The 25875-nt window shown below is 56.4% G+C and overlaps 9 protein-coding genes across 9 annotated transcripts; 5 read left to right on the top strand and 4 right to left on the bottom strand.

Moving 5' to 3' along the window:
* Positions 1–1017: 1017 nt before the first annotated feature.
* Positions 1018–3114, top strand: UV8b_04548 (uncharacterized protein; the record flags this gene model as incomplete). Its single annotated transcript, XM_043142046.1, has 7 exons — positions 1018–1020; positions 1129–1164; positions 1241–1333; positions 1922–2256; positions 2335–2417; positions 2532–2618; positions 2675–3114. 7 exons carry the CDS (start codon positions 1018–1020, stop codon positions 3112–3114), a joined length of 1077 nt encoding a protein of 358 aa, XP_042997980.1.
* A 273-nt stretch (positions 3115–3387) lies between these two features.
* On the top strand, positions 3388–3696 carry UV8b_04547 (uncharacterized protein; the record flags this gene model as incomplete). Its single annotated transcript, XM_043142045.1, has 2 exons — positions 3388–3421; positions 3509–3696. The coding sequence occupies 2 exons, from the start codon at positions 3388–3390 to the stop codon at positions 3694–3696; spliced, it is 222 nt and encodes a 73-aa protein (XP_042997979.1).
* Positions 3697–4010: 314 nt separating this feature from the next.
* On the bottom strand, positions 4011–5835 carry UV8b_04546 (uncharacterized protein; the record flags this gene model as incomplete). The annotated part of the gene is made up of 3 exons (XM_043142044.1): positions 4011–4433; positions 4679–5502; positions 5580–5835. The coding sequence occupies 3 exons, from the start codon at positions 5833–5835 to the stop codon at positions 4011–4013; spliced, it is 1503 nt and encodes a 500-aa protein (XP_042997978.1).
* Positions 5836–6648: 813 nt separating this feature from the next.
* On the top strand, positions 6649–8157 carry UV8b_04545 (uncharacterized protein; the record flags this gene model as incomplete). Its single annotated transcript, XM_043142043.1, has 3 exons — positions 6649–6684; positions 6846–8073; positions 8138–8157. 3 exons carry the CDS (start codon positions 6649–6651, stop codon positions 8155–8157), a joined length of 1284 nt encoding a protein of 427 aa, XP_042997977.1.
* A 1215-nt stretch (positions 8158–9372) lies between these two features.
* Positions 9373–10004, top strand: UV8b_04544 (uncharacterized protein; the record flags this gene model as incomplete). The annotated part of the gene is made up of 2 exons (XM_043142042.1): positions 9373–9672; positions 9747–10004. 2 exons carry the CDS (start codon positions 9373–9375, stop codon positions 10002–10004), a joined length of 558 nt encoding a protein of 185 aa, XP_042997976.1.
* A 1934-nt stretch (positions 10005–11938) lies between these two features.
* On the bottom strand, positions 11939–12739 carry UV8b_04543 (uncharacterized protein; the record flags this gene model as incomplete). Its single annotated transcript, XM_043142041.1, has 1 exon — positions 11939–12739. One exon carries the CDS (start codon positions 12737–12739, stop codon positions 11939–11941), a length of 801 nt encoding a protein of 266 aa, XP_042997975.1.
* A 2669-nt stretch (positions 12740–15408) lies between these two features.
* On the top strand, positions 15409–19394 carry UV8b_04542 (uncharacterized protein; the record flags this gene model as incomplete). The annotated part of the gene is made up of 2 exons (XM_043142040.1): positions 15409–17913; positions 18015–19394. The coding sequence occupies 2 exons, from the start codon at positions 15409–15411 to the stop codon at positions 19392–19394; spliced, it is 3885 nt and encodes a 1294-aa protein (XP_042997974.1).
* A 1462-nt stretch (positions 19395–20856) lies between these two features.
* UV8b_04541 (uncharacterized protein) lies at positions 20857–21958 on the bottom strand (the record flags this gene model as incomplete). The annotated part of the gene is made up of 2 exons (XM_043142039.1): positions 20857–21876; positions 21953–21958. 2 exons carry the CDS (start codon positions 21956–21958, stop codon positions 20857–20859), a joined length of 1026 nt encoding a protein of 341 aa, XP_042997973.1.
* A 2351-nt stretch (positions 21959–24309) lies between these two features.
* UV8b_04540 (uncharacterized protein) lies at positions 24310–25168 on the bottom strand (the record flags this gene model as incomplete). Its single annotated transcript, XM_043142038.1, has 5 exons — positions 24310–24339; positions 24514–24788; positions 24879–24996; positions 25061–25094; positions 25158–25168. 5 exons carry the CDS (start codon positions 25166–25168, stop codon positions 24310–24312), a joined length of 468 nt encoding a protein of 155 aa, XP_042997972.1.
* Between the last annotated feature and the right edge of the window lie 707 nt (positions 25169–25875).

Below are 25875 nucleotides of genomic sequence, written 5' to 3'. Positions count from 1 at the left end.
CTTTTATCAAATTCCGCCTGTCAGCCAGTTGAAGTCCCCTGATAACCGTACAGGCTGAGTGCGCACTTTTTCAATAAGCATCTCATCTAGCGGCCGAAGCCGCTGCTGCTGCCCTGGTACCGAAAGCTTACAATTACGGACGACGATGTGGATGTACGTCACTCGGCTTGGCGCTGAAGTGGGAAACTGACTGCAGCAGGGCAGCGAAGGAAGGAGGCTGGAAAAAGTCAGTGTTGGCGAGACGACAGGGGAGGGGGGGGTTATCCCAGTGCCATTTGCGACGCCCCCCCTCCCCTCTGCGACCGACCATGCCCCGCCAGCGCCAAGTGCCCAAGGACCCTCCACCGTGGTGGACACGATGCCCCTGTGGTTGGGCGACTCCGTTGTCGCTTGAGGAGCAGGACTCCGCTGCGGAAGGATGTCCTGGTCTCGAGGGGGAATTCCTGGAAACCCGGCTTCCAGTCCCAAGGACAGCAACCCTGTGTTGTGCCGGTTCATGGACGCGAAATCCAATGGCGTGAATCAATGACTGGATGGTTGACAAATTGGGCATTTCTGGAGCGCCGCATCCACTCAAGGCCCAGCTCCGGAACCAACCATCAAGCCACCAGACTCATGTACCCTTTCTTATCTATACCTCTTGGCAAGTCACTTTTCTTCCCCGCGGCAACTGACGATTTGCCCCTCCGAGGTCCCCAAAAGTGGCTCCACCCCCCAGAAAAAAGCGCTCTGTCAAGGGGAGGGGTGCGGCAGTGAAAGCATGTCGTGTTCCCAGAGTCGCCTCGAATCGGCCGGCGACCCGCGATAGTGAATGCGCTGCTCGCACTGCTGGAGAACCATAAAACCCTCGCTGCCCCGAGACTTCCAAACGCAGCATTCCCATTACTGATTCCACCCTCCCCATCATCAATTGCATCTCAGCTTTCTTGTTATTCGGCTGTCCTTTGCATTTTCGACCCACTGCTGTCTTTTTTTTCTTGTCTTCTCCAAACGCTTCACGTTTTTCCAGACACAATCATGGTAAGTGATGGATCTGGCTCCCGCCCGCTGTTTCCGCCGCTGGATACCCTGCATGCTGCAGTAGACGCACCCGGACTAAGCTTAAACTAACAATGTCTGCCTGCGCAGGCTACCCGCGAAGTTTTGTCCTCCAGGACGGAGACTGTACGAAACCGGTTTGCCCGACCCGTCGACATCAAGGGATTGATTGTATCTTTGCTGACCAACTGACGCTTTCCAGCTCAACAAATACCTCAAGCTCGACCAGAAGGGCTCCATCATGGCCGAGTACGTCTGGGTGGACGCCCGCGGTGAAACTCGATCAAAATCCAGGGTGAGTCTGCCTAGAAACAGCCCTGTCACTCTACCATATCCCTCCGCTCTCTATCGCCCCATCTCGTGAAGCGGACCGGTCTTCCCTCTCTCCCCCCTGCGTCGCCCCCCCTGCGTTGCGGCCTGCACACGAATCCGTGGCGCCAGATTCCGAGTTGTTCCGCCCGACCTGAATTTTACCCGGACGTGGAATTTCGCACCTGGTCTGGTGGTGGTGGCTGGGGCTGGGCGCTCTGTTCGTCTGCGTGGCCCCAAAAAAAACTCAGCCGCCAATGGGGCTGTGCGAATCCCCATTGTATCGGCTGGTGCGTGGCGATCCACTCCTGGAATGGGCATCCCCCCCCACCAAGCTGCGATTCTGCGAGCCAATCAAGGCGCGAAAGACGGCAACACGTCGGCCTCGCGGGCCCACGCAATGACGGCATCACAAGCAAACTCGCACCCCGTCAAATGCTCCCCAACGAGCAAGTCATTGTGCAGTGACGTAGCGCAGCGGACCGGGCGTTTCAAATCTCGCGCGGCTTCCCTCTTGGTATTGGCGAGACCAGGCACAAGATGCCAGACGAGCTAACGTGATGCGCTCCAACAGACTCTTCCCGATAAAAAGTACAAGCCAGAGGACCTTCCCGTGTGGAACTTTGACGGCTCCTCCACAGAGCAGGCTCCCGGCGAGAACTCGGACGTCTATCTGCGCCCCTGCGCCGTCTACCCCGATCCTTTCCGTGGATCCCCCAACATCATTGTCCTTGCCGAGTGCTGGGGCGCCGATGGCACCCCAAACAAGTACAACTACCGTCACGAGTGCGCCAAGGTGATGGAGGCTTATGCGGACCACGAGCCCTGGTTCGGTCTTGAGCAGGAGTACACGCTCTTGGACCACGACGACCGGCCTTTCGGCTGGCCCATCGGTGGTTTCCCCGCTCCGTATGTCTTGCCCCTCCCACGACTGGCCCTTGACCTTTGGAGCGTCTCCGGCTTTTGGTGCTAACGTCTCGATTACAGTCAGGGCCCTTACTACTGCGGTGTCGGCAGCGGCAAGGTAGTCATGCGTGACATTGTCGACTCTCACTACAAGGCTTGTCTCTGTAAGTCTTTGCAATCTGCAGCCGACCATTATCCTGCCTTACTCTGCAAAGGCCCCCCCTCCAGCCCGCCCAGAATCGTGTCTTTTTTGGAAGCCTCGTCTAACACAACTTCAGATGCCGGCATTCGTATCTCGGGCACCAATGCCGAAGTCATGCCCGCGCAGTGGGAATTCCAGGTGGGGCCCTGCGAGGGCATCAGCAGTAAGTGCAGCCCTTCCGCCTTCCCAAGCCATCCATGCTGATCCGTGCCTTCTCAGTGGGCGACGAGCTCTGGGCCGCGCGGTTCATCCTCGCCCGAGTCGCCGAGGACTTTGGCGTCAAGGTCTCGTTCCACCCCAAGCCCATCAAGGGCGACTGGAACGGCGCCGGCCTGCACTCCAACTTCTCCACCAAGGAAATGCGAGTCGAGGGCGGCATGAAGCACATCGAGGAGGCGCTCAAGAAGCTCGAGCCCCACCACGTCGCCTGCATCAAGGAGTACGGAGAGGACAACGACCAGCGCCTGACGGGCCGCCACGAGACGGGCTCCATCGACTGCTTCTCGTGGGGCGTCGCCAACCGCGGCACGTCGATCCGCATCCCGCGCGAGACGGCCGCCAAGGGCTACGGCTACTTTGAAGACCGCCGGCCCGCCTCCAACGCCGATCCCTACCGCGTCACCAAGATCCTCATGACGTCGATATTCGGCAAGCTGTAGACGGGGAACGTTTTAGACTGGATTGCTCTTTGACGGGATCCTCTTTGGCCCCCCTTGATTTACGATTTTTTTTTATTTGGCTCCATTGCTGCGGCGTTTTTTTTTTTTTGTGCTGTGGTCGGGTACACCTTGGTTAGGGCAGTTGATTACTTCAAAACGAGTGTGATTTAGCATTCGCTGCATGATGTTCATGTCCCCCTCTTTCTTTGCCAGTCGCGTGCCACCCGCAAGGGCAACCTGCCACAATTAACCAGCCACGAGGCTTGAATCCCCATGATTTTTGCGACCGTGCGTCACGAGCACCCAGGTACGCGACACTGCGGACCTTGTTCTCTAGCAACGTCGTTCGTTACCCGCACCAGACATCATCGGAATCACACCAGCGCCAATGTAGAGCGCGTCGCCACCAGCACTGCTGCCTGTGGAGCGTGCGACGTGGACACTTCGCTGGGCCGGGTGGGCTCTGTGCAGTTTTTTGCCCGGACTTGGCGGATGGGACGGCTAAGCATGGCGTTTTGTATCGGGCGGTCGGCTCGCCAGGGCCGGCTCGTGATACGGACTGAAAGTACGGAGCAGATGTGAACAGGTAGGTAGGCAGGTAGAATTCATTAGAAGCCCCCCCCCTTTCTCGCCCGTGGCGTTAGTGACAGACAGACAAATGCCCGGCGAGGCATTCCATTCCCGTATCCCATGCATCATCCATTGTGCAGAAAAGAGGTATCGTGTTATACATGCAGTGCTGTCGCGAAAGCAAAAGCAGCTCACGCCCAAAGTACATCCTCGCAGTGTGCGTGTGTCCTCGCCCAAAACGCCAGAAGAATCCCCGCAATTTCGTGATGCTCCGCATCGTCCAAAACAAGCACGCGGACCCCGGGCCCGAACCCCCCGAGACCTGGTTAGTGCTGGCTCCACTGAATCGTGTTCAAATCAACGCCCTCCTGCACGAGCTCCCACAAGGGGCTCAGCTCTCTCAAAAAGTTGACCCGTTCCTGGACAGCCTTGAGCACGTAATCGATCTCGGCCTCCGTCGTGAACCGTCCGATGCCGAATCGGATGCTGCTGTGGGCGCTCTCGTCGCTGTTTCCGAGCGCACGAAGGACGTAGCTGGGTTCCAGCGAGGCCGACGTACACGCGCTGCCAGAAGAGAGCGCAATATCCTTCAGCGCCATGAGCAGGGACTCTCCTTCCACGTAGGCAAACGACACGTTGACGCAGCCAGGGTAGAAGGCGTGCTCGTCGCCGTTCTGCGAGGTGTGTTCCAGGGAGAGGAGGCCCTTCAGAAGACGATCCGACAGGGTTTTGATCCGCTTGGAATCGTACTTTGAGCAAGTCAGCCGTGTTCACACGAGTCTTCCGCATTGCGCAAAGCTTGTGCAAGAATTTAAAAGAAAGCCAAACGGCAGACTCAAATCAGACAGGATGCTTCAATCAACACGAACGGCCGTGTCACGGGCCATTCAGAAAGGGCCATTCAGAAAGCCATGCATGTAGAGCAAATCATCACAAAATAAAGTGCTGAGCAAAGGCGTGGGTTTGACGGCAGACATGAGGAATCCAAACTCACCTCCATTTCATCCTTGGCGATGCGGCATGCCTCGCCGAAACCTACGACCAGCGGGGGAGCTAGGGTGCCGCTTCGGAGACCACGTTCCTGGCCACCACCAGTGATGATAGGGTCCAATCGAACCCTGGGCCGTCTTCGCACGTAGCAAGCGCCAATACCCTTGGGGCCGTAAATCTTGTGAGAGGAAATCGACATCAAATCAATGTTCATGGCGTTGACATCGAGAGGAATTTTGCCCACGGCCTGGGCAGCGTCTGTGTGGAAAAAGACCTTCTTCTGGCGGCACAACTTGCCAATCTCCTCCATGGGCTGGATCACGCCTATCTCGTTGTTGACGGCCATGATGCTGACGAGAGCGGTCTCGGGCTTGATGGCAGCCTCTAGATCCGCCATATTGACGAGTCCATTGTTCTGCACCGGGAGATAGGTGATGTCGAACCCCTCGTCCTGTAAATGTCGGCAGCTATCAAGCACACACTTGTGCTCCGTTTGTGTGGTGACAACGTGCTTCTTCCTGCCGGATCGACCAAAAAATCGGGCCACGCCCTTGATGCTCATGTTGTTGCTTTCCGTGGCCCCGGACGTAAAGATGATTTCCTTGGGGTCAGCACCAATCAGTGACGCAATGTGTTGGCGCGCCTCCTCGACAGCCTTTTCGCTCTCCCAGCCGTAGGCATGAGTGCGGGAGTGCGGGTTGCCATACACGCCGACATAGAACGGCATCATCGCATCGAGCACTCGGGGGTCAACCGGTGTTGTCGATTGCATATCTAGGTAGATCGGCCGTTGTCCTTCTTCCAGAACGGTGGCCTGTTTCAAAACTTCTGCATAGCGCCAGATGAGTCGGTAAATGAGAGTTTTCAAATGACGTGTTTCAAGGAATGCATTTTCGCACACATACCAGCCATGGGGCTGACTTTGACATCGGCAGGTGCACCCATCGGAGGAGGAGGGATATCCGCAAAATCTTTCTTGTCCAACTTGATGGCGGTTTCCACGCGCGCTTGGTCATGTCTGGTCTCGGTCACATATCCCCTTTTCGGAGCCGGGGACCGCGTCGCCACCAAGGCGGCACGGGGCAGGTTTCGCAAGGGCGAAGAGCTTGCGGCGGCTCGGCGGCTCGCTGTCCGCAGCGCACAAGCTGATAAACTGGACATGGCTGTGAAGAGTCTGATGCGGGCAGTTGCATGTGCGGATGCTCGAAGCCCGTCGAGCGGTTGAGGTGGAGGAGGAGAGGAGGAGGCGAGGAGGGAAATTTTTAAGCGTCGCCTTTGGAGGAGGCGCCATGAGCTGCAGGGAGATCGGATTTGTCATGGGCAAAGCTCGGCCACTCGGAGATAGATGTGCTGGTGGGGCCGCTGCGATTGGCCGGAATGTCCAGCTTCTCCTCTCCGCTGGCCTGTGCGTCCCAAATGCGTTAGCGTGACCCATTTGGCCGCCTTTGGGTTGCAGATGGCCGGCCGAACTGCACAAGGAAGACGAGACGAGGAATCCCTCCAAAATACTCCGTACGATGAGGGTGGATTGCTATGTCTCTTTGGGAATGATGAGACCGTCACTCCTTGACATGGAGTTCCTAATCCCGGCGCCTGCTATAAACCGAGCTTGGCATGTGTTTGCAATGCGTCCAGTGAGCGAGTCGGCGGAACTTACATGTCGACTGCTTGCGCCACTCGACACAGCCACTGCAAAGCCGTCACCAACAATTCCCAAGCATGGCCGAGGCCCCTGTTCTCGGTACTCTGCATACTATACACTTTGAGCGTGCTGGTACTTCGTACGGGGTACTCCGTACTCCGTAGTATGTAATGCCACCAGCCGCCTACCGACGTCAACGCCCTCCTTCTGGCTCCGCCTCAAACACAAAGCCAGGCGCCCGTCGTCCTGCCCACCTCTCCGCGAAAATATAATTCTCCAAAAATCACTCCTTGTTTCGCGTTAATCCAGAATTGCGCTCGTATTGCATCATTATGAGTCTCAAAGGCTTTTCAAAGAGTCTAACCCGGGTACGTTCTGACACGGGAAGCCTTGCTGGTTGATGTTGCCCCCCCTCACTTCTCTGTTTGCGTCCTTCCTGGAAGCAAAGTCCAAGAGCGTCAAGTCTTTGCGCCTGCGCTGGACATGCGCGCACATCGCCGGAAACTAACACTGCCTCTACAACACCCAGGCGCCTCAACAATTCAAGCACAAGTTCAACATTGGAGAGCACACCAAGGATGCGGTGTACATCGACGCCGAGCGCCGTTTCCAAGAATTAGAGACCGAGACGAAGAAACTCCACGATGAGTCCAAAAAATACTTTGAAGCCATCAACGGCATGCTCAATCACCAGATCGAGTTCAGCAAGGCCATGACGGAAATCTACAAGCCGATTTCAGGACGCATGTCTGACCCCAATAGCATCAAACCCGAGGGAAACCCCGAAGGAATAGCTGCCTGCGAGGAGTACGAGTCCATCGTCAAGGAGTTGCAAGAGACGCTCGCACCGGAACTGGAAATGATTGAGTCTAGGGTTATCCGCCCAGCTACGGAGCTGATGGACGTGATCAAGGTGATTCGGAAAACGGCTGTCAAACGAGAACACAAGAAGCTCGACTATGACCGACACCGCGCTGCCCTAAAGAAGCTGCAAGACAAAAAGGAGCGCTCGGCCAAGGACGAAAAGGCATTGTGGAAAGCAGAGGGAGATGTGGAGCAGGCAACGCAGGACTTTGAGTATTTCAACAACCTTTTAAAAGACGATTTGCCCAAGCTCTTTGCCCTGGAACAGGAATTCATTCAGCCTCTTTTTCAATCATTCTATTATATGCAACTCAATGTTTTTTACACGCTTCACGAACGAATGCAGCGATGCGACATTGGATACTTTGACCTGACCCTCGACATCGAGGAGGCTTTCATCCAAAAGCGGGGGGATATCCAAGAACGAGCAGAGGCCTTGTCGATCTGCCGCTTCAAGACCACTGGAAGGCCTCGGCCGATCCGATACGGCGCTCGACCAGCCCTCGAAGGCGGCAAGCAACCCGGCTTACTTACTGCCGGACCGTCGGCAACAAGCAGCAGTACGAGTCCCAAGGCTGGCGCGTACGGTCGCACTTCCAGCGACGCCGGCCAAGCCGCGCCGCCACCATATTCCCCTGGAAACAACACTGCTCTGTCGACCATTGCCGCCGCCAAGGCGAAGCCTCCGCCGCCAAAGCCCAAGCCCAAGCGCTTGACAGCAGCGCCAGCAGCGCCAGCAGCAGAGACAGTTACAGCGCTTTACGACTATTCGGCGCAAGCCGACGGGGATTTGAGCTTCCGAGCCGGCGACGTGATTGAGATTGTATCCAGGACACAGAATGAAAACGAGTGGTGGACTGGACGACTTAATGGCAAGGAGGGTCAATTTCCAGGTAAAGATCAATCACCATGTTGTGCGTCATTGAAACTAGTCCAACTGACAAGAAATCTCTTTAGGCAATTATGTGCAAGTTTGAATGACAGGCGGCTTAAGAAAGCAGTAATTTAGACGGAAGGAAAAGATCTCTCATCCTGACTGTGGTAATTGGGTTGTAGTAACGTTATGGATAACTCGGTGCATAATTGTTTAGACGAGAACAAGACTTGCGAACCAAGGGGTTATTCCTAGCAGGCTCGTACGCCTGATAATTGGAGTTTACCAGAGTCGGCGTTGAAACAGCTGAAAACCGTCCACAAGATTCGGCCTTCCTTGCACTCATTCATACATACATCGACGTACTCTATGGATTCTCAAAGTCAGGCAGCTGGTGAAGTAGACGCACTCTGGTCATAGCTCTTCAACATAACCAGAGGCATGCTTGCACACCGGCAAGGCTCTGTTCTGCGTTTAGAGCAGGGGTGTACAGAATCGGAGGATCCGAAGCAAAAGAAAAACCTTCGAAGCAAGGTGGCGTAGTGGGCAGGTATCGTGAGTGATTTGAGGTCAAAGCCCTTGCTGGCGTCTCAGTCAGCCCCCCACGTGCCCTTCCGGATCGGCTTTCTGGACAGAACGCAAGCGCAGATTCCCGGGACTATGAGTCGACGACACGCGATTGAGCGGACACTGCACGTCAGTGGTCCAGGGAGAAACTGACAGGTGTGATGACGTCATGAATTACCCCGCGAACCTTCCCTGTTTCTCCTGGCAGCTGCCATCCACCGCGAGCCCCACATCATTTTGCGTTGCAAGCTTGCTCTGTGTATCACGATCAGCAAAATGCTCGTCCAGGCAAGTTCTTGCATTATAGTTCCTTGTGAATTTTCGGGGGAAAAAAAAACCTGATCTCGGGTATCTTGCAAAAAACAGAGCCTACATGTAAAGACATCCGAAACAAGCTCTCGATTTCCCTCTGGCCTCTGCGCTGATGAGGGGTTGCAAGATGCAGGACCCATCGTTTGCGACAGGGACAATGACATCACCGATAAGGTCCGGATCGATCTGGTCCTCCCTCTTTCCTGCGAACTTGCTTTACGGTCTCGTCTAGTTTCCTTGGCAGGGGTCTGCCTGCCTTGCTGCCCCTGTGCAAGCTCTTGCCTTGCTAGCAAACGCGCCAACTAGTATTAATACTGTCCGTTTCCTTGGATTTCTTCAATTCTTTCTCCCTCTTCACCATCACCACACACTTTCTTGCTCCTTTTTGCTGGACATTCTCCAACCTGTGACTACAAGAAACTCATCAACTATATCCATCATGTCTGACAACAAGCAAGCCCCTTCCACTCTCCAATCGTACGTCGACTCCGCTACTGGTGCCATTCAAAGTGCTATCGGCAGCCTGACTGGCAGCACTGGAGACCAGGCCAAGGGCGATGCAAAGCAAGATGCGGCCAAGGTTGAGCACGATGCTTCCAAGGCAGCCATTAAAGTTCCGGGTGCCACCATCTCCTCGGACGGAGGTGCCAGCAAAGATCACCCTGACCGTGCCGCTGGATCGTGGAATCAGACCGTTGGCTCTGCTAAGGAAACCGTTGGCGGTTTGATTGGCAGCGAGGTAAGCAATTCATGACTTGGCTCCAAGGCCCGTCTTGTCGGCTTATATGATGTGAGGCTAATGAGAGTGATTAGAATCTGAAGTCGGCCGGTCGTCAACAAAACCTCGAAGGTCAACAACAAGAAGCCAAGGGACAGCTCAGCGATTTGGGTTCAGGGGCGGCTTCTCGCATTCAAGGAACGGTCGGCGGGGCCATTTCTAGTTTGACAGGAGATAAGGATGGACAGGCTCACTACGACCAGATGCGTGCTGATGGCAAGGCTCAGCAGCGTGGTGTTGAACATGATGTGGAAAAGAAGGCCGAGGCTGAGGCGAAGAGCAAAAACGAATGAAGGGGATACTTGCTTGTGCGAGTCTGGTAAGGATAACTCGTGGTGACAATGATACCCTACGAATAGCATGATTGCATCCTATAGTTTGTAATGCAATATTTGTTTTTAGCACTAGACCTTTTCTGTGCTCCACCTAGTGAATTCGTCGTGAGGCAAGTTTACGTGGAAGATGGCGATGGGGAATGGGAGCAGACAGATGGAGAACGGTTTATGCGCCATTCGCCCGTCCATCTGCAATGAGAGCTGGCACTGACGGGTTCTGCACTCGCTCTATCAGATGTTTGATCCGGACAAGGTTCATTGGTGGCCAAGTACGGCGCAATCCCAAGTAACGGTCACGCAAGACACACCGAACACTGCCCAGTCTACAATGCTGCCATTTCTGCAGGACAGCAGTCCGTCGTCTACAAGGCAGGTGGCCATTCCGACGCTGGCAAGCCAGGTTGGCAGGCTGCCAGCCATGGAAAGCCACATAGGCACATATATATATATCCCTTTGCCTTGCCGTCTCAATGCCAGAACAGAGGTTAAGCCGAACGCCAGCAGAAATCCCGCGCACTCCCCATCCCAGACGGCGCCACTCGACGCGTCCGGCTCAAGTGGACCGGGCGAAACAAGCCGGCTGGATCGGATCGAGGGATTGCGCGGAGAGAGGATTGTCTCGTCGCCGTGGGCGGGTAAAAAGGCGGCTGTATGTAGGCAGGCTCAATATATATAAAGCTGGCAGGAGGCAAGATTTTGAGCTGCCGGCTGGGGGGGGGGCTGTTGGCTAGGTGGATGCAGGCCGCACGGGCGGTGGCTGCGTCACGGGCTGGCTGGCTTGGCTGTCAAGTTGCCGTCCGGATACGAAGCATGATGTTGTACTCTGTAACGGGATGCAGAGCCGGAGCGACGACGGCGCACCGTGATGCTTGGAATGATCGGTCGCAATCACAGCACGCCACTGAGCGGGCGGCCGCGCCGTTGCCGTTTGCCAAGAGCGCATATTCATCGATGCATGATGTTTCCGCACGGGAAGTCAAAAACGGACGTGGTGTGGGGGGGCAGCAGCAGCAGGCAGCCGAGCCCTGGGTGCGGGCTGGGGCATCCGGACTGCTGCACTCAACTTCCTTGCTACGACGCAGTTTGCGTACGTGCGGAGAAGGCAGGCCACATCATCAATCGAGGTTCGGTTCATTGACGGTTTCTTTTGGCCGTCGGGGCCTGGCAGTCGTCTGGTGGTTGTTCTGCTGGTTGTTCTGGTCAATCGCTCCAGTGGCGGAAGAGCGCGGCTTTGCCGAGGTCCCCAGTTAGGTGCCTTCAAAGTTCAATACGGGGTATGTACCTACTGTAGTGTAGGTACCTACCTAGGTACTGTAGGTGCCAGCCAAATGCCGGTGGCGCAAGTCGCCAGACCAGACCGACTGCTTGCACACCATGTCAGCGCTGGACGGGCCTTTTGCAGATCCAAACGCGGTCGGGTCGGGTCGGGAGCCAGCTGGAACAAGGCTGCGTTTTTTTTTTTTTTTTTTTTTTTTTTTTTTACCCGCATATTCGTGTGGAAGCGTGTCAGTTGGTTTTCGAGCAAGGAACCGGCGTATTTACCATGCAAAGTTGACCCCCAGCCGTAGTCCAGCTGCGTCTGATCGCCGCTAAACTATGTCGCTACATGCATGTAGGCGGTGCTCGACTCCGTAAAACGCTGACACCAGGTGCCCCGCCGGCGCAGAGCGTGCGTCAAACACGGCCCCCTTGAAACGCCGCAGCGCAGGTCAGACGCAGGAGCAAAGCCCTGACGCTGACAATGCAGCAATGCACATGCAGCTAAGCAGCCCGTGCCATGTCCTGACGGCATCCCCGATCGCGGGCATTCGAACAAAGGAGGGAGGGCACTTTGCTCGCTATGCAGTGTCCAAGCGGCCATCCATCCGTGATCCATCATGCACCACCGTCGGTCAGCCCTGTTTGTTTCCCTGGGGGGGGGGCACGGATGGGAGTCTGCATCGCGCGTCGGGTGGGAAGGGCAGAAGGGACGAGATGTGCGGACTGCTGACTGTGTCTTGTCGCCTCGTCATGGTGGACATGCAATGCAGGCAAGCTCGGTCCGTGTCTGCTTGGCCGACAAAGCCTTTTGGGCTCTTGCTCTCCTCTCGGGAGCAGAACTGCTTGTCATTTGAAGGCGGCGGGTTTTGGCAAGGCGGGCGTTTTCCAGGCATGGCCGTTTTCTGTCGCGCCCGTCGTGCAAGTGGCTGCTGCGTCGGCTTCGTCGGTGCCGGCTGTCGTGCAGTGCAGTGCAGTGCGGTGCAGTGCAGCGCAGCCTGGAGCCTTGGCAAGCGTCTGGTCAATGGCCGGCCATTTTCAGCCATCGGAGCTTGGAAACCCGAAACCCACCCACCAGACGCTTGCGGGCGGCTGTTTGATTCCAGTGCTCTCTTTTTGACAAGAGGACCAGACATCAGCCAGCCGGCAGTGATGGCCTGGCTGGTGCTTGCTTTGTAACTGGAAGGCACATAGCGTGTCCGCGCACCCCAGCCCCCCTGATTCTGGTGATCGCCAGGGAGTCCCTGCTCGTGCCTTCTTGTCCACTCCATGACGTAGCGGCTTTCCGCAGACTCCGCAGAGCTTTGAGCGTTGTAGATTCGGAGCAATCGCAGGACGGCCAGATACGAAGGAAGTGCTCTGGCATGGATATTCACACTGCCGAATAAAACAGGTAGGCACCTAATCGGAATCAAGTTGGTGGCGGTCAATGCCATCACAGGCTTGTGGGGGAGACGGAAAGCTCGGGGTGCTCTGTACAGTGCAAATCCCGCCCGGCAAGCCTCCAGTACTCCATACTCCGTAGCCTTTACATATCATTCATTACCTTACGTAAGCGACCCGAGGGTCCAGCTGACCTAGGGCAAACTTGTCCAATGGCAGCCAAAGTCAATGAATTCGTATTGCCGCCTTCTCGCACGGAGATGGTTGTCTGTCGCCGTTGATTCGGTTTACTGTCATGCCAACCAGAGACTTCCCTTTCCCTTTCCCTTTCCCCTTTGCCTCGTTGTACCCTCCCGGATTGCAGCAAGTTCGTCCAGGATACAGTACCCGCAGACGTAACACGTCAGGGCATCCGTACCCTGTACGGAATACTCGGCACCAGACGTTTTTGGTGTGGAGAGAACAAGAATATGATGAAATGCAAAATCCAATGCAAACCAGGGGACGCAGCCGTCCCCTTAACCTCGGTTTCGGTACTGGACTCGGGCATCACGATAAGCCCGTTTTTTTTTTTTTTTTTTTTTGCGAAAATTCATTATCGCAATAGGGGCAATGACTATGAGAATCCTGCACGACCCGGCCACTCGACCATGTGACCGCCAATGTTGCCCGGGATTGACGGGGCGGGTATGTGGATGCGACTACAGCCGCAAAAGGACAGATAATGGACAATGTCGTACCAGTCAGTCCAGACTTTCATAGAAGTGCGCCCCCCGGTGGCGTAGAGGGGAAAAAAAAATTAGACTAGGGTTTGCGACCAGCACGCCATGTTAACCTCTGCTCCTAAGGAGGAAGAGATGGAGAACCTTGGCACGTGGCTAGGCACTTGGCTAGGCACTTAGCTAGGCGGCACTAGACGAAAACGTCTACTGCGACAGACGGCATAAAAACCAGTCGTTCTGTGGACTTTGGCGATGGGCTGGGACGGCTTTGCGGCCGGCTTGAGCCACGCAGCGAGCTGTCACTTTGGTGCCTCAGCTCCGTGGTTGCGATTTCCTAAACTTCAAACTCTGTTGCCGTCGACTGATATAACTGCGTTCTTCTAGAAACCGTATGGAGTACTCCATAGTCGGTACTTTGGTGGGTGCATCCTGATGATGCAAGCGTTGAGGGGTGGAAAACCTTGCGACAACGCCCCTGGCTTGACGGGCTATACTATATACTATACAGTCGAGAGCAGAACCCGCGTTCCAGGTACTCCGTACAGTGAGAGTGTACAGTGTGGGAGGGCTGCCATCCGACACGGCGGAGCGCTTAGCCGTTGTCGCAGATAGACTGGGTGTACGCAGCCTAAAGTGTTATGGTATAACACAAGCAGCTGAAACACTCCATTAGATCCATCTACCGTACAGACCACGTACGAGCTTGTACTAACCTTTGCGGGGTCGTGTACTTGTGCCGTGCACGGCGTAATGAGAACTCCGAAACCGTCAATCTGTTGAAATATAGCCGTTGTGTGGGAGGTTGAAGAGGCCATGACCGCCATGCATGGTCATGGTCGTGGTCATGGTCATGGTCATGGTCCGTGCGTTTCGTCCACCGCATGGGTGGGGAGGCTAACGCTGGGCGACCTTGTCCGAAAGTGGCCAACCACGCCAACCCACCACATCCAACAAACTTGCACCAATCTCCTGCGTCCTGGGCCCCGACCCATCGTCTGGTCTGGCATGGGGGCTCTGGGGGCTTTGAAAGGAGGCTTGGCCTCGGGCGAGTTCTGGTCCCTTTCTTCCTCTTCCTCTTTGGCTCCCTAGGGTGTTGCTATCCCGAAACCCTCGTTTGTCTCCTCTTGCCCGTTGTTTGATGGACGCTGTGCCGTGTCGAACCCTGAATTGAACTTGGAACCTCGGTCGCCCTTGACTCGCAGTACGACCATATACCGGTTGTGTCGAGTTTGAACCCGTCTGCCGCCTCCGACTACCGCGCTTCCTTCCATCGTCGCCGTTTTTCCGACAACCAGAGAACGCTCGTCCGTCCTCTGTGCCTGGAAACCCGAGATGTGCTGCGACAGCCTGTCCGAATAGCAACAACGCCCCCCCCAAAGGTTCGTTAACCAATGCCCTGCCTGCATCGCCCTCGCCCCCTCCTTGGCATCTGCCGCCCTTACCGGGTTGAATTGGTCGAGATGTTGTGTGCCTGTCATCTGTCATTATTGCCCTCGGGGTTATCGGAGCAGCATGTAGACGGAGCGACACAAAGGCACCTTGCATGGGATGGATGGAATGGCAGGCCATACATAGTCTGGCGAGCGAAGCCACTCTCATGACATTCTACAGCCTTGGCCCCTTGGTGCTCTCACACGTCGCACTCACCGTGGCTACATTGCATCCATCAATCATGACTTGGACTGCACACAGTCTGCCGGATGCTGCTCGTCACCCGTCCATTTCAATCGTGCTCGCATTTCCATCATGTACGCAACTAATTGCCCTCTGTAGACAGTTACTTCCGCTAAGCACCCGACTTGCCGCAGGTTGACACGGACCCTACGCGCCTTTGCCGTGGGCTTCCGAGGCACCATAAAGGAGCTGATAGCCGCCCCGTGTCCCATCTCCGCTGAAGAAGCCTCTTCTGATCGCACCCAGCGACCTTGGACACTTCTCCCCCGAAACACACAAGACTGGGTTGGTCCTCCATAGGAGCAGCGTCTGCTTGAGGCCCAACCATGGATAGAAACAGCAGCATTGCTTCCCTCTCCACTGTCTCCCCCAGACAAGGGAGGTCAAGGACGCACAGTGTTTCTAGCGATCGACCGTCGACTATCGGATTCGGCCTCGTCTTGCCACCCGTGTCCGTGTCTCCCGAGCCCTCTTTCATCGCCGCAAGCGCTGCTTCCCAGATCATCACCAATGGTCTCGACAGCCATGCAGACGCCTGGTATGACCAAAACGGCATCGAACCGCCGACCGAACCCGCTATCGTGTCGGACCCTGCCTTGCAGCTGGTCAATGGCTTCATAGATCAACTCTTGCTCAACTTCCTCCAACTCTCAAAATCTACAGCCTTGCCTGCGCTTCGCCCAGCCGTCGTTGAGGTGCTTAAACCGAAGCTTGCCAAGGATGCCATCGGCACTGCCGACGACGAACTGAAAGAATACCTCGGAGGTGCAAATGAAGACGACTATACGCAACCCGACGCGTCGAACCCCGCAAGAAATTGGGACCTGGAACTGGTTTGGAAAAGAACGCGACTCCGCTGCATGGTGTATTCGTCGCTGGGCGACATGGAAGAGGAGGACGAAGACCAGTACATGCAGGCCGACAATCTCGAAGTCGGGGCCCATGAGCAAATGTCCGACGTCATATCCCCCGCCGTCGCCATCTTTCTCACGTCGGTCCTCGAATACATGGGCGAGCTGACACTGACCGTGGCTGGCCAAGCCGCTTACCAACGAGTCAGATCCAAGATTGAGAAGGAGCTCAAGGATGGCTCTCGCGGCGCATCTGATCCGGCAGACTGTATTGTCGTCAGAGACGCTGACGTGGAACGCGTTGCGCTCGACCGCACTCTGGGGCGCCTGTGGCGGGGATGGAAGAAGAGATTGAGGACTCCCATCACCGACCTAGCCGGACGACAGTTCCCAAAGGCGTCTCCAAGCCCACCGACACAGGAGCGGACGGCCCCGGGATCCGACGCTCCACCTCTGCCCAAACCTGCAGCCGGTGACAATAACGGTCGAGGCAGAACGCCGCCTAAGCAACCACCCGTCGTCAAGGACGTCCAAGCAGCATATATTCCTTTGCCCATTCGAGACAATGACGTGGAAGAAATCGAGGTTCCTGGCTTGGCACGATACAGCGACGACGAAGCTGATTATGAGCGGGAGCACAAGCAACGCACGCCCGAGCGGCCCAAGAGTCTGGTGCTTGTCTCGTCTATAATTGCCAATGGCCTGCCAACTCCTTCCGGATCTCAGCCGCATACTCCTTCGATCGCTTCCCGGAAGCGATCCATGTCGCTGCCGACACCTGCCGTCCCTCTGTTTCATTTGGTAAATCGCAAGCAATCGCGGTCCGCTGCATCTGACACGGGACCAGATGAGGAAGCAGGAAAAGGGCGAGGCGTCACGGGGCGGACCAAGGCCAAAATGTCAGCATCTGGAACCGTCCGCATGGCCCAGAGCCAGTCGAGCGCTGCTGTTATCCTGAACGAAGCCTCGGATAGTGAAAGCGCCGAATCCGACTACGAGGATGCTCAGGAGATTGCTTACGAAAAAGCCGAGATAATGACGTCCTCACGAATATCGGTACCCGGGAGTTTTCAATCGAGTGATTCCGATAACATGGGCAGAGTCGGCTCGATGAAGCGATCTTCAAGCGTGCACTCTGCACGCATCATTGACGTGCAAGGACCTAGAAGTCCCGGGCGTAGCCCTGCACACTCTCGGCCAGGCTCCCTCGGGACTCTGGACCGCACTCGCAGTGTAGGCTTGTCCGGCTTGGCCGTCGCCAAGGCCCTCGCGAGAGTCGCGGCTGCAGAGGACAAGCCCAAGCAAGTCACGAGCGAGCCGATGGCTCAGACAGCCGTTGGAACTCAAGGCGTCGGAACCGCTTCTGAGAAGAGAAACTCGTCGGCTCCGCAGACACCATCCATCTCGGAGCTCGACGAGGAGCAAGCACAGCGACAGCTGAGCAATGTTCCCTCCCAGCTTGACAAGTCGCCAGATGCCGCAGCGGTGCCGACAGCTGGCGCGACTTCAACACAAACCCGCAAAACCAAAACGGGACCGTCCCTGACCACGAACGCCAAGACTCAGGCGGGCATTTTCGAACAATCAGCGGGTAACGCCAGAGCCGCGACTCTGCCCGCCACTCCGCCAACGCCGGAAATCCAGCAACTGCAAAACGTGCCCGACCTACCTCGCAAGAACCCCGGTCACGCCGCCAGAAGCAGCCCCAAGGCCGACACGAAAGGACTGCTGTCGATTGAGCCGGCGAAAGCGGGCGAGTCAGTCGAGCTGAGCCCGCCGCTTCAGGGCAGCAGCAGCGTGCGCCAGCTGCACACGTCTGCTTCTTCTGTTTCGTCGGCAGCGTCTCGGCTCAAACCGCTGCGCACATCGGAGGACGGCTCCAGTCGGTCGGAGAGTGTAGCTCGCAACTTTGAAGAGCTTATCCAGAGCAACCAGACAATCACATACACGCTTACCCCAGAGAACATGCGTGACATTGATGTAAGCAAAGAAGACTTTTTTTTTTTTTTGGGTTCCTGTGGTCACGCACCCGAGCTACTACCCCGATCGCGGCAGTGTCCAGGAGGCTAATCATGCTGTAGGCGAAATCATTCATAGAAGGCCCCGTCGTGACAAGGCGCAAGAGCGAAGACCCCAAGTCATCACCTCTGGCCGCTCAGTCCAGCGCAGGCAGACTGCCCTCGCCCCATTCGCCTACTGCTCCTGGTCCAGAGAGCAGTGCTTCGGATAAGCCTTATGCACCAGTTCCTCAATCACCAGTTGGCCCGGGAGTGTCGATTGGACGCGGAAGCGGCCAGCTTGCCAAGAACGCTCGCACGCCAGCGACATCCACTTCCGACATTGCAATATTCATCAAATCCACCGGGCCTGCAGACGACGACAGGTCGCGCGCCGTCCCGAGGCTCTCTTCACCTGCCAGCCCAGTCAACAGCCAAAGTGACCCCCGACGTGCCTCCACGACGGGCAGCTTCAGCCGCTCCCGCTACCAACCCCGCGGCGCGGCCGTGGACAGCAGCGTCGACAACTCGGACCTGATCGACTTTATTCGGCAAGGGCCGCCGATTGCGGCGAGCAGCCACCGCATTCCCCGCCACGTCGCTCCTTTCCGCAACACCATGGACTCGGATCAACTGTCTGGCGCTGGCGGCAAAGCCGTAGATGCCACCCTGCCAGACATGCGCAGCAGCCTGGCGTCGACCAACGTGACGGAGAGTTCCAGGCCGTCGATACAGTCGTCGGTCAATTCCAAGTCGGCCCTGCTCAGGAGCAGGACGTCGTCGGCTGTCCCGAGCCACCTCTTTGACGGGGACGACATGGCGATGCCCAAGCGCAAGACGAGGAGGGTGCGTGATCCGTACGCCATCGACCTCAGCGACGAGGAAGACGCGGACGGGGACGAGGCTTGCGCCCTCGGCACGCCAAAGTCGCCCGCCAGGAAAGAGGAAAGCCTGGCCGAGTTCCTGCGCAACTGCGAGCCGCCCCTGGAGCCGGCGTCGCCGCATCCCCTGTCGGGGCTGCCCAGGAAGAAGTCCAGCGCCCCCAGCCTGGTCAGCAGGCTCACGCGCAGCAGCCGCGGCAGGGAGTCGCCGCCCTTTGGCAAGGCCGCGGACGCAAAGTCCATCAACAGCTGCGGCGGCAGCAACACGAGGGGCTACATCCCCATCCAGGTCAACATGCCCGCGGGAAGCGACGCGCACGCGCCGGCCGGCCACAGCCAGGCCGCCCGGCCGATGGCCCCGCCCTCGCGCCCCAAGGTGCCCATGAGGAAGTACGAGCCGCGCGAGGCCGTCGTCAAGCGCAGCCAGACGGACGACCTGGCCGACTTCTTGCGCGACTCGGCGCCGCCCCCGGCGGGCCGTTTTCCGGCGGCGGCGGATCCGGCCCCGGCCCGGACCGAGGGCGGCAGCGGCAGCGGCATGTCGAGGGTGTTTGGGCGGAGGAAGAAGCTGCTGGCTGCTTGAGCCGGGTGCGCTGCGTCCTGCCGGCCGGGGGTCCAGTGGTGCTTTTTACCACGCGGCCGTGCTGCGCTATATCTAGTTTTAATACACGAGCGTTGATGCAGCTGTGCTGTGTGTCATGGTTTGTTTTGCCTACGAGCGGCTGCGCAGCCGCGTGACGGCATGTTTAGTGTACTCCGTAAGACATGAGCGTCCTATGCGCCGTGTTGTGTCATTTTAGTCTTGGACGAGCGTCCCGTGCAGCCGCGTCATGGCGTGTTTATTACTGTAAGACGTGAGCGTCCTAGGCAGCTGTACTGTGTGTCGTTTTTGCTAATGTACCCGCGCTCTGTACAGAGTTGCACATACGACTGATCATCTCACCCTACTTACTCCAGTCTCTTTGATCCACCCCATCCCACGCGTAGCTTCGACGCACGCGTCGCAGCCGTCGACGCAGCGCATCACGGCGCGAACCCCCAGCGCAGACCGTCCTGTGCTCCTCAAGTAAACACCTCTGGGTCGGGGGGGCGTGCATCTACCCCTTTGGGGGGAAAGCTACGCGCAGGGGGGCGGGTTCGGCTGGCGGGGGGATTGGTATGTAGGTATGTATGTATGTATGTATGTATGTATGTATGTATGTATGTATGTATGTATGTATGTATGTATGTATGTATGTATGTGGTGATGGTGGCGTGTGCGCAGGACATGCGTAGGATAGGAGGGCATGGAGGGCATGGGACGTGGGAGCAGCGACGGACAACAAAAGACGCAGCAGCAGGGATAGCAACAGGACAGCAAAGGGTCAGCAACACATAAAAGACATAATAACAGGACAGGAAAGAGACAGCAACACATAAAAGCCATAATAACAGGACAGTAAAGGGACAGCAACACATAAAAGACACAGCAACAGGATAGCAAAGGGACAGCAACATATAAAAGACACAGCAACAGGACAGCAACAGGACAGCAACAGGACAGCAAAGGGTCAGCAAAGGGTCAAGACACAGCAGCAGGACAGCAACACAAATTACCCGCTGACACGGACCAGCACAAGCAGACGGCTCCACGTACGAGCTACGAGGCAAACTGCACGGCCACATCTCCATGCCCCATAACCATCGTGCCCAACTCAAAACAGCCCGTCGGCGGTAAAATCCAAAAGCAAGCAACGCCCCAGGCGCACAGATTCCAGCTGCCGCCGACGGGGGCAAGCGTGATTCCGGCGCCATGCTACTCCCGAGCCCCGTGCAAAGAAGAATACCAAGAAAAAACAACAAGAGAGAAAAAGAGAAAAAGCCAGAGCAGAGCCAGAGCAAAGCCAGAGCAAAGCCAGAGCAATAACAGAGCAATACCAGAGCAATACCACATCGATAACCATGACAATCGAGAATAACGAGCACCGGCCAATCGACTCTTGCCTCCACCGTCCCAACGCTGACAACATCTCCATCCGCCTCGCCCACCCTGCGAATCGTCAGTGTCAAATCTCCATCCGTCCGGCAACGTCTTCGCTTATCCGGTCCTTGTCCAGCGCGTGCGAATCGTCCTCGTCCTCGTCCTCGTCAGCATCGTCGTCCTCGTCGTCCACTCCCAGATAGTCATCCTCGGAAAACAAGACGAGGTCGCCGTCTTCCCCTCTGTTCCAGAACAGCCCGTCGTCCAGTTGCGCCTCGCCGTCGTCAAAGGAGCTGGCGATTTCGGCGTGGCGTTCCCCGAGCCAGTACTTGGCTCGTTTCGTCGCCCCGTCGGCATCGGCGTCCATGAAGTGTCTCTTGGGCTGGCCGACGCGCATCGGCCGCAGCGTCGGGCTGGTCGACGAGAGGACTGGAACGACACGCACGTACAGGTAGGCGACCCGCTTCAGAGCTCTGCTGAAGAAGAAATAATGTACCGCCCAGATGGCGCTTTCGTCTTCCTCGAACGGATCTGGATCGGGGTGGTAGCTGAAGACGGTGCACTCGTTGAGGCGCATTTCCTTGTCAATCAGGGACCAGCATTGCGGACCCCACACCGAGTCGACCTCGCTGCCCAGCGACGACTCCAGAGAGGCAGCCTCGAATCCCGGCCGCACGTTTTGGAGTATCGAGTCCAGGCTGACCATGACCCGGCGCAGGTTCCTCTCCCGCTTGAAGTCTTCGGGGCGCAGGACGTGCGAAAAATCGTAGTGCGGGTGGCTCGCGTTGAGCGTCGCAATCAGGTACGCAAACGTTCTCCTGCTGGATAGTTCCGAAAGGGGCCCGAAAGCGCTGCAGCGCGAGAACATCTGCATGCTGGGGGATGTGGCCAGCATCTGCTCGCGGTTCGGCGGCGACAGGCTTGCGCCAAGTTTAAGCAATGCCGCATGCTGGGAGTTGAGATCCTTGTCGATATTCTTGTAAAGCTTCTTGTCCGACCCTGCCGACTTGGTCGTGTACAAATCGCATCCGCCCGTGACGTTGCAGTCTGGTGTGTTGAAGTTGAGCGCGCTCGTGACAGCCTCGAAATCGTGAACTGGTAAATACTGAATGGTAGGACCGTCGTCAGTGAGAGGCTACGCTCTGGCAAAGTGGCAAGCGACATGACCCAGCAATTCTCACCTTCATCTTTGCGACAGGGCAACAGAGTCGCGCCGAGGCATGAATTTTCTGGTGTGTAGTAGTTGAGAGCGGCAGCGGCGAAAACGAGATATCGGCAGTCAGCCCGCCGTTAATTGTCGGGTTACGATTCTCGCAAAGTCGAGAGACGCTGAGGGAGTGGTGAGTACGAGGTGAAATAGAAGCCGGCGACCGGTGTTGGGCAGTTGATCAACCGGCGTGTTGCGACAGCCGAAGCGCAGCTGGCGTTTCGTTTTGAGCAGAGGTCCGAAGTGGGGGTTCATGAGAGGAAACAAGTCTCCTTTCCCCTTCTCGCGCCGTTTCTGGCGACACTGCAGGCGTTGGTCCGTATTCCGGGGCCAAACGAGCGAAAGAGTTGAGGATGGGAGTTCGTCGCCGCGTTTTGTCGATGGGGTGCCACTCCGGAATCGGTCGATAAGGAGATGTGCGCGTGCCGTGTGCAAAAAAGACCCTGTCTCGGTCTCGAAAGGAGGTGAGTTTGCCAGACCAGGAGTCTAGCATCGAGGGTCGGCGGACATGGTTGTCGGTGATGGTATCGAGAGGCTCAATGTTGGGTCGGTGCAGGAGAACAGAGAGTGCGGAGGCACCGCGCCAAGCCGGGGGGAAGTTGTTTTGGGTTGTTTGGGTCTGGCGCTCGCTTTGGGTCTGGTGCTTTGGGGGAGGGGATGGCGCGAGTTGACAGCGCCCGGCACCGATCCTGAATGGTCAACTGGCCTGGCCAGGCAAAGGACGGAGGGGGGCGGGGGGCCATTGAAGTAAGCATTGACTGCATGATTAAGCATCTCTTGTAATCTGCATAACTCCGGAGTCCGCAGTCCCAGCGTGGCTTCATCAGGTCGTGGGTTCGGTGGAGCGGTTCTGGCCAGTCAAGAGCTCATGGTATTCCCACGTCCGGGGAGTGGGCCCACTGATTCGCTGCCCGTCCAAGACACCAGGACCCCAAGACCACCCCCATTTCGCAGCGCAATGATCGTCATCTGAGGCTCGCAGCAGCACGCAGCAGCACGCACGCGGCATGGCGCATCAGCGAAACCGGTCAGTGCGTCATGGTCGCTCCCAAGAGTCCAGGTGGTTTGATGCCGTGTCGCGCGGCGCCGGGCACAGAAAACAGGCTCCAGTCCAGCCCGAAGCCTAGATCGTGGGCATCCATTCACGGCGAGGCGGGGGGCGAGGCGTGGTGATGCCATCATGACAACGTCGGCCCCCGACGTACGTGCCCCGCTCGCGACATTGCTGTTGTTTTGTTTGCCGACGGTGGTTGAGGCAGCATTTCGATTCCGTCTGCCGCTGCACCCCACGTGACCGTACTTTGCTGGCTCGAGGTTCGTGGTGGCTGCTCCTGCTGCTGCTTCAGCCCAAGGCACACGGTTGAAGATTGCATCTGTTGACCCGTCATTAGTCAATGCCAAACTTTTTCTCGACTCTGTATTTTTGCAAGCAAAAAAAAAAAAGAAGAAAGAAAAAAAGAAAAAAACCTCAGCTGGGGGGTGCCGCGTCGCTGCCACAGCATGGTCGGCGTGGGGTGCGACATGTGGTTGTACGGACTGACGACGACTTGACGGCAACAAGAACAAAGTCAAAAAAACGGCGGCAAGGCTGCAACTGCAACACCAAGTTCACCATGTTCAGATTTGCTGAGCCAAACAGAAAGAAAAGGTCTCCTTATTGCTTCATCACATACCCGGCTTGTGGCAGCGGGATGGCTTTGGCTGAGCTTTTTTTTCAAATGTCCGCATCCCACTTTCAAGCCGGCTCCGCCAATGCCGTTCTTTGGCCGCTTGACAGCCCTCTCTCCTGCAGCAGCTGGAGCAGGCTATCTATCTCTGGACAATGCAAAGATGGTGGTCCATCCTCAAAGATAATATACACAATGACAGCAAGACTGTGGTTCCCCCACAGAATAACCTAATCTTGAATCGGTACAGGTTGAATAACGCTTGGTGCTGAGCGCGTCCTGTGCTCCGTGCGACATGCCCTTTCCAGAAGAATTTAGTTCGTAGATGTGATTAATAGTCGAACTGCCGTGGCCTTTACATCGCTTAAAGCAGACCCACTGATTTTAGACTATTTTCAAAGTCTGTTGCGACCTAACGAGTCCAAGTGTCAATGTCTCTCATGAACAATGCTGTCATCAATGCGGCGACATTCTCCAAAACGCAGGCTCCTAGTTCAACCCCGTGTCCCGCTGAAAATCGGGACCAGTTCAGAGGGTCATGGGCCAAGTTTCGGCGATTTTTTGGCGTCGTGCATTTGGACATGCCACCCAAAGAGTACCGTGCGAGCAACCCGCAGGGGCACGCTCGTCTCACTCGGCTGACAAGAGCACCGACTTGATCTCGCTACATGAGCTTGGTAACTTCATCCTCAACCTGTTGTGGAAACCAGAAAAGGAATGCCCCCCGTCAGCCGGTTTTCACCTCCTGGGGCAAAGCCATCTGTGAAGACGGGCAACCGCGATTCTGGATACAGAGGGGAGGGGGAAACAAGGGAACGGGCTTCGCCAGCACCATAGACACAGCTTCGACTCGTGGCAACATACATACCTCCATGTCCTCTAGGGAATCTTGCTGCCCTATGCATCTCAAGACATTCTTCTTACTGCTTTCTTGCAGCTCGCCTGCGAGCAGCAGCTCGTCGAGTATGTAGTAAGCCTTGGTGAAGGAGAAGATGATGTCCAGCTCGCAAACGTTGCCGTAGTACTTGTCCATCTGTTCGACGTAGCGGTGAACGATTTCAAGAGTAATCAGCTCGTTGTCGTCCGACGAGCAGCCGGCAATGAAGAAGAGGGACGCATATCGGCGATATACAATCTTTGTGTCTGCACAAGCGCAACAACAACAACATCAGAATCAAGGCCCAAATCGGGGTGCCAGCTGCGAGGGCCGACGGCTATGCTCGAGGCACGAACCCTTATACTCTAGAAAGTTGCACATGCGTGTTCGGCGAGCAAGGACAAGTTGTGACACATCTTTGACGATCTTGGCTTTGTCTTTGGGAGACAGTGTCGTGAACCATTTGGCAAGGCGCTAGAGCGTCTGGTCAACATGTATGGCGAGGCTCGAAAGTGTTCAACGGCAGCTGTAAACGAACCACTTTTCCTTGGCGGGACAACAAGATGAGATACCTGCAGTTAGGGGTAAGCATCATGTTCGCTCAGGCGAGCGGTCCAGAAAGGAAGAAAACATACTGTATCGCCATTGCGAGGAAAGCATGCACATCACCAAGCCCTGCTTGGAAGTGTCATGCGTGGCGGAGTGAAACGTGGGGGAGGGGGGCCAAAAAGTACGGACGAGAGGAGAAGTAATTGTTTCCCTGGGCCTGTGGGCTGAGGTGAGGTGGAGAGGGCGATTTTTCGCTCCAGAGCGTTTCAATGTTGCCCTTTAGAACTTGTTGGTTGGTGACGAGCCAGCATTGGATGGGCTGGTTTATCCACAGTTTATCCGATGTTGAACAAGCCGGCCACTGCCTCAGCTTCCCAGCACTGGGGAGAAAGAAGTACTTGTAGTCTTGAACGCGCTACGGAGTACAGGGTAGTAGAAGTTAAAACTGACCTAAAATCCAGAGTCGTCTGTGAAGGGACTGGAGCCCTTGGCAGGCCTAGGGGTACATAGTAACCTTCCTGCTCAACTTTGCGACAAGCTTGCTCAGCGACGTGCCTACCCCTTTACTTAGCCATGCTTACTCTTTCCCTCGATAAACCTCGCATAATGCTCATCAAGTAGGAAACAATAGGCGAGCACATCCTTTTTGAATTGGTATAAATTCTTATCCTTGTTCTCCTCCCCTTTGCTTTCTTTTCTTTCTTTTGCTTTATACTTGCGAAGCATAGCTTCTGGCCGCTTATTAGGTTAAGGTAGGTGCTGAGATTGCCAGGCCTTGCGTGAGGCGACTATTACCTGGCATGA

Source organism: Ustilaginoidea virens, chromosome 4 (genome assembly GCF_000687475.1).
Source record: "Ustilaginoidea virens chromosome 4, complete sequence".
Classification (NCBI taxonomy): Eukaryota; Fungi; Ascomycota; class Sordariomycetes; order Hypocreales; family Clavicipitaceae; genus Ustilaginoidea; species Ustilaginoidea virens.
Note: the sequence above shows the minus strand (reverse complement) of the source record. Positions and strands in the feature narration are given on the sequence as shown.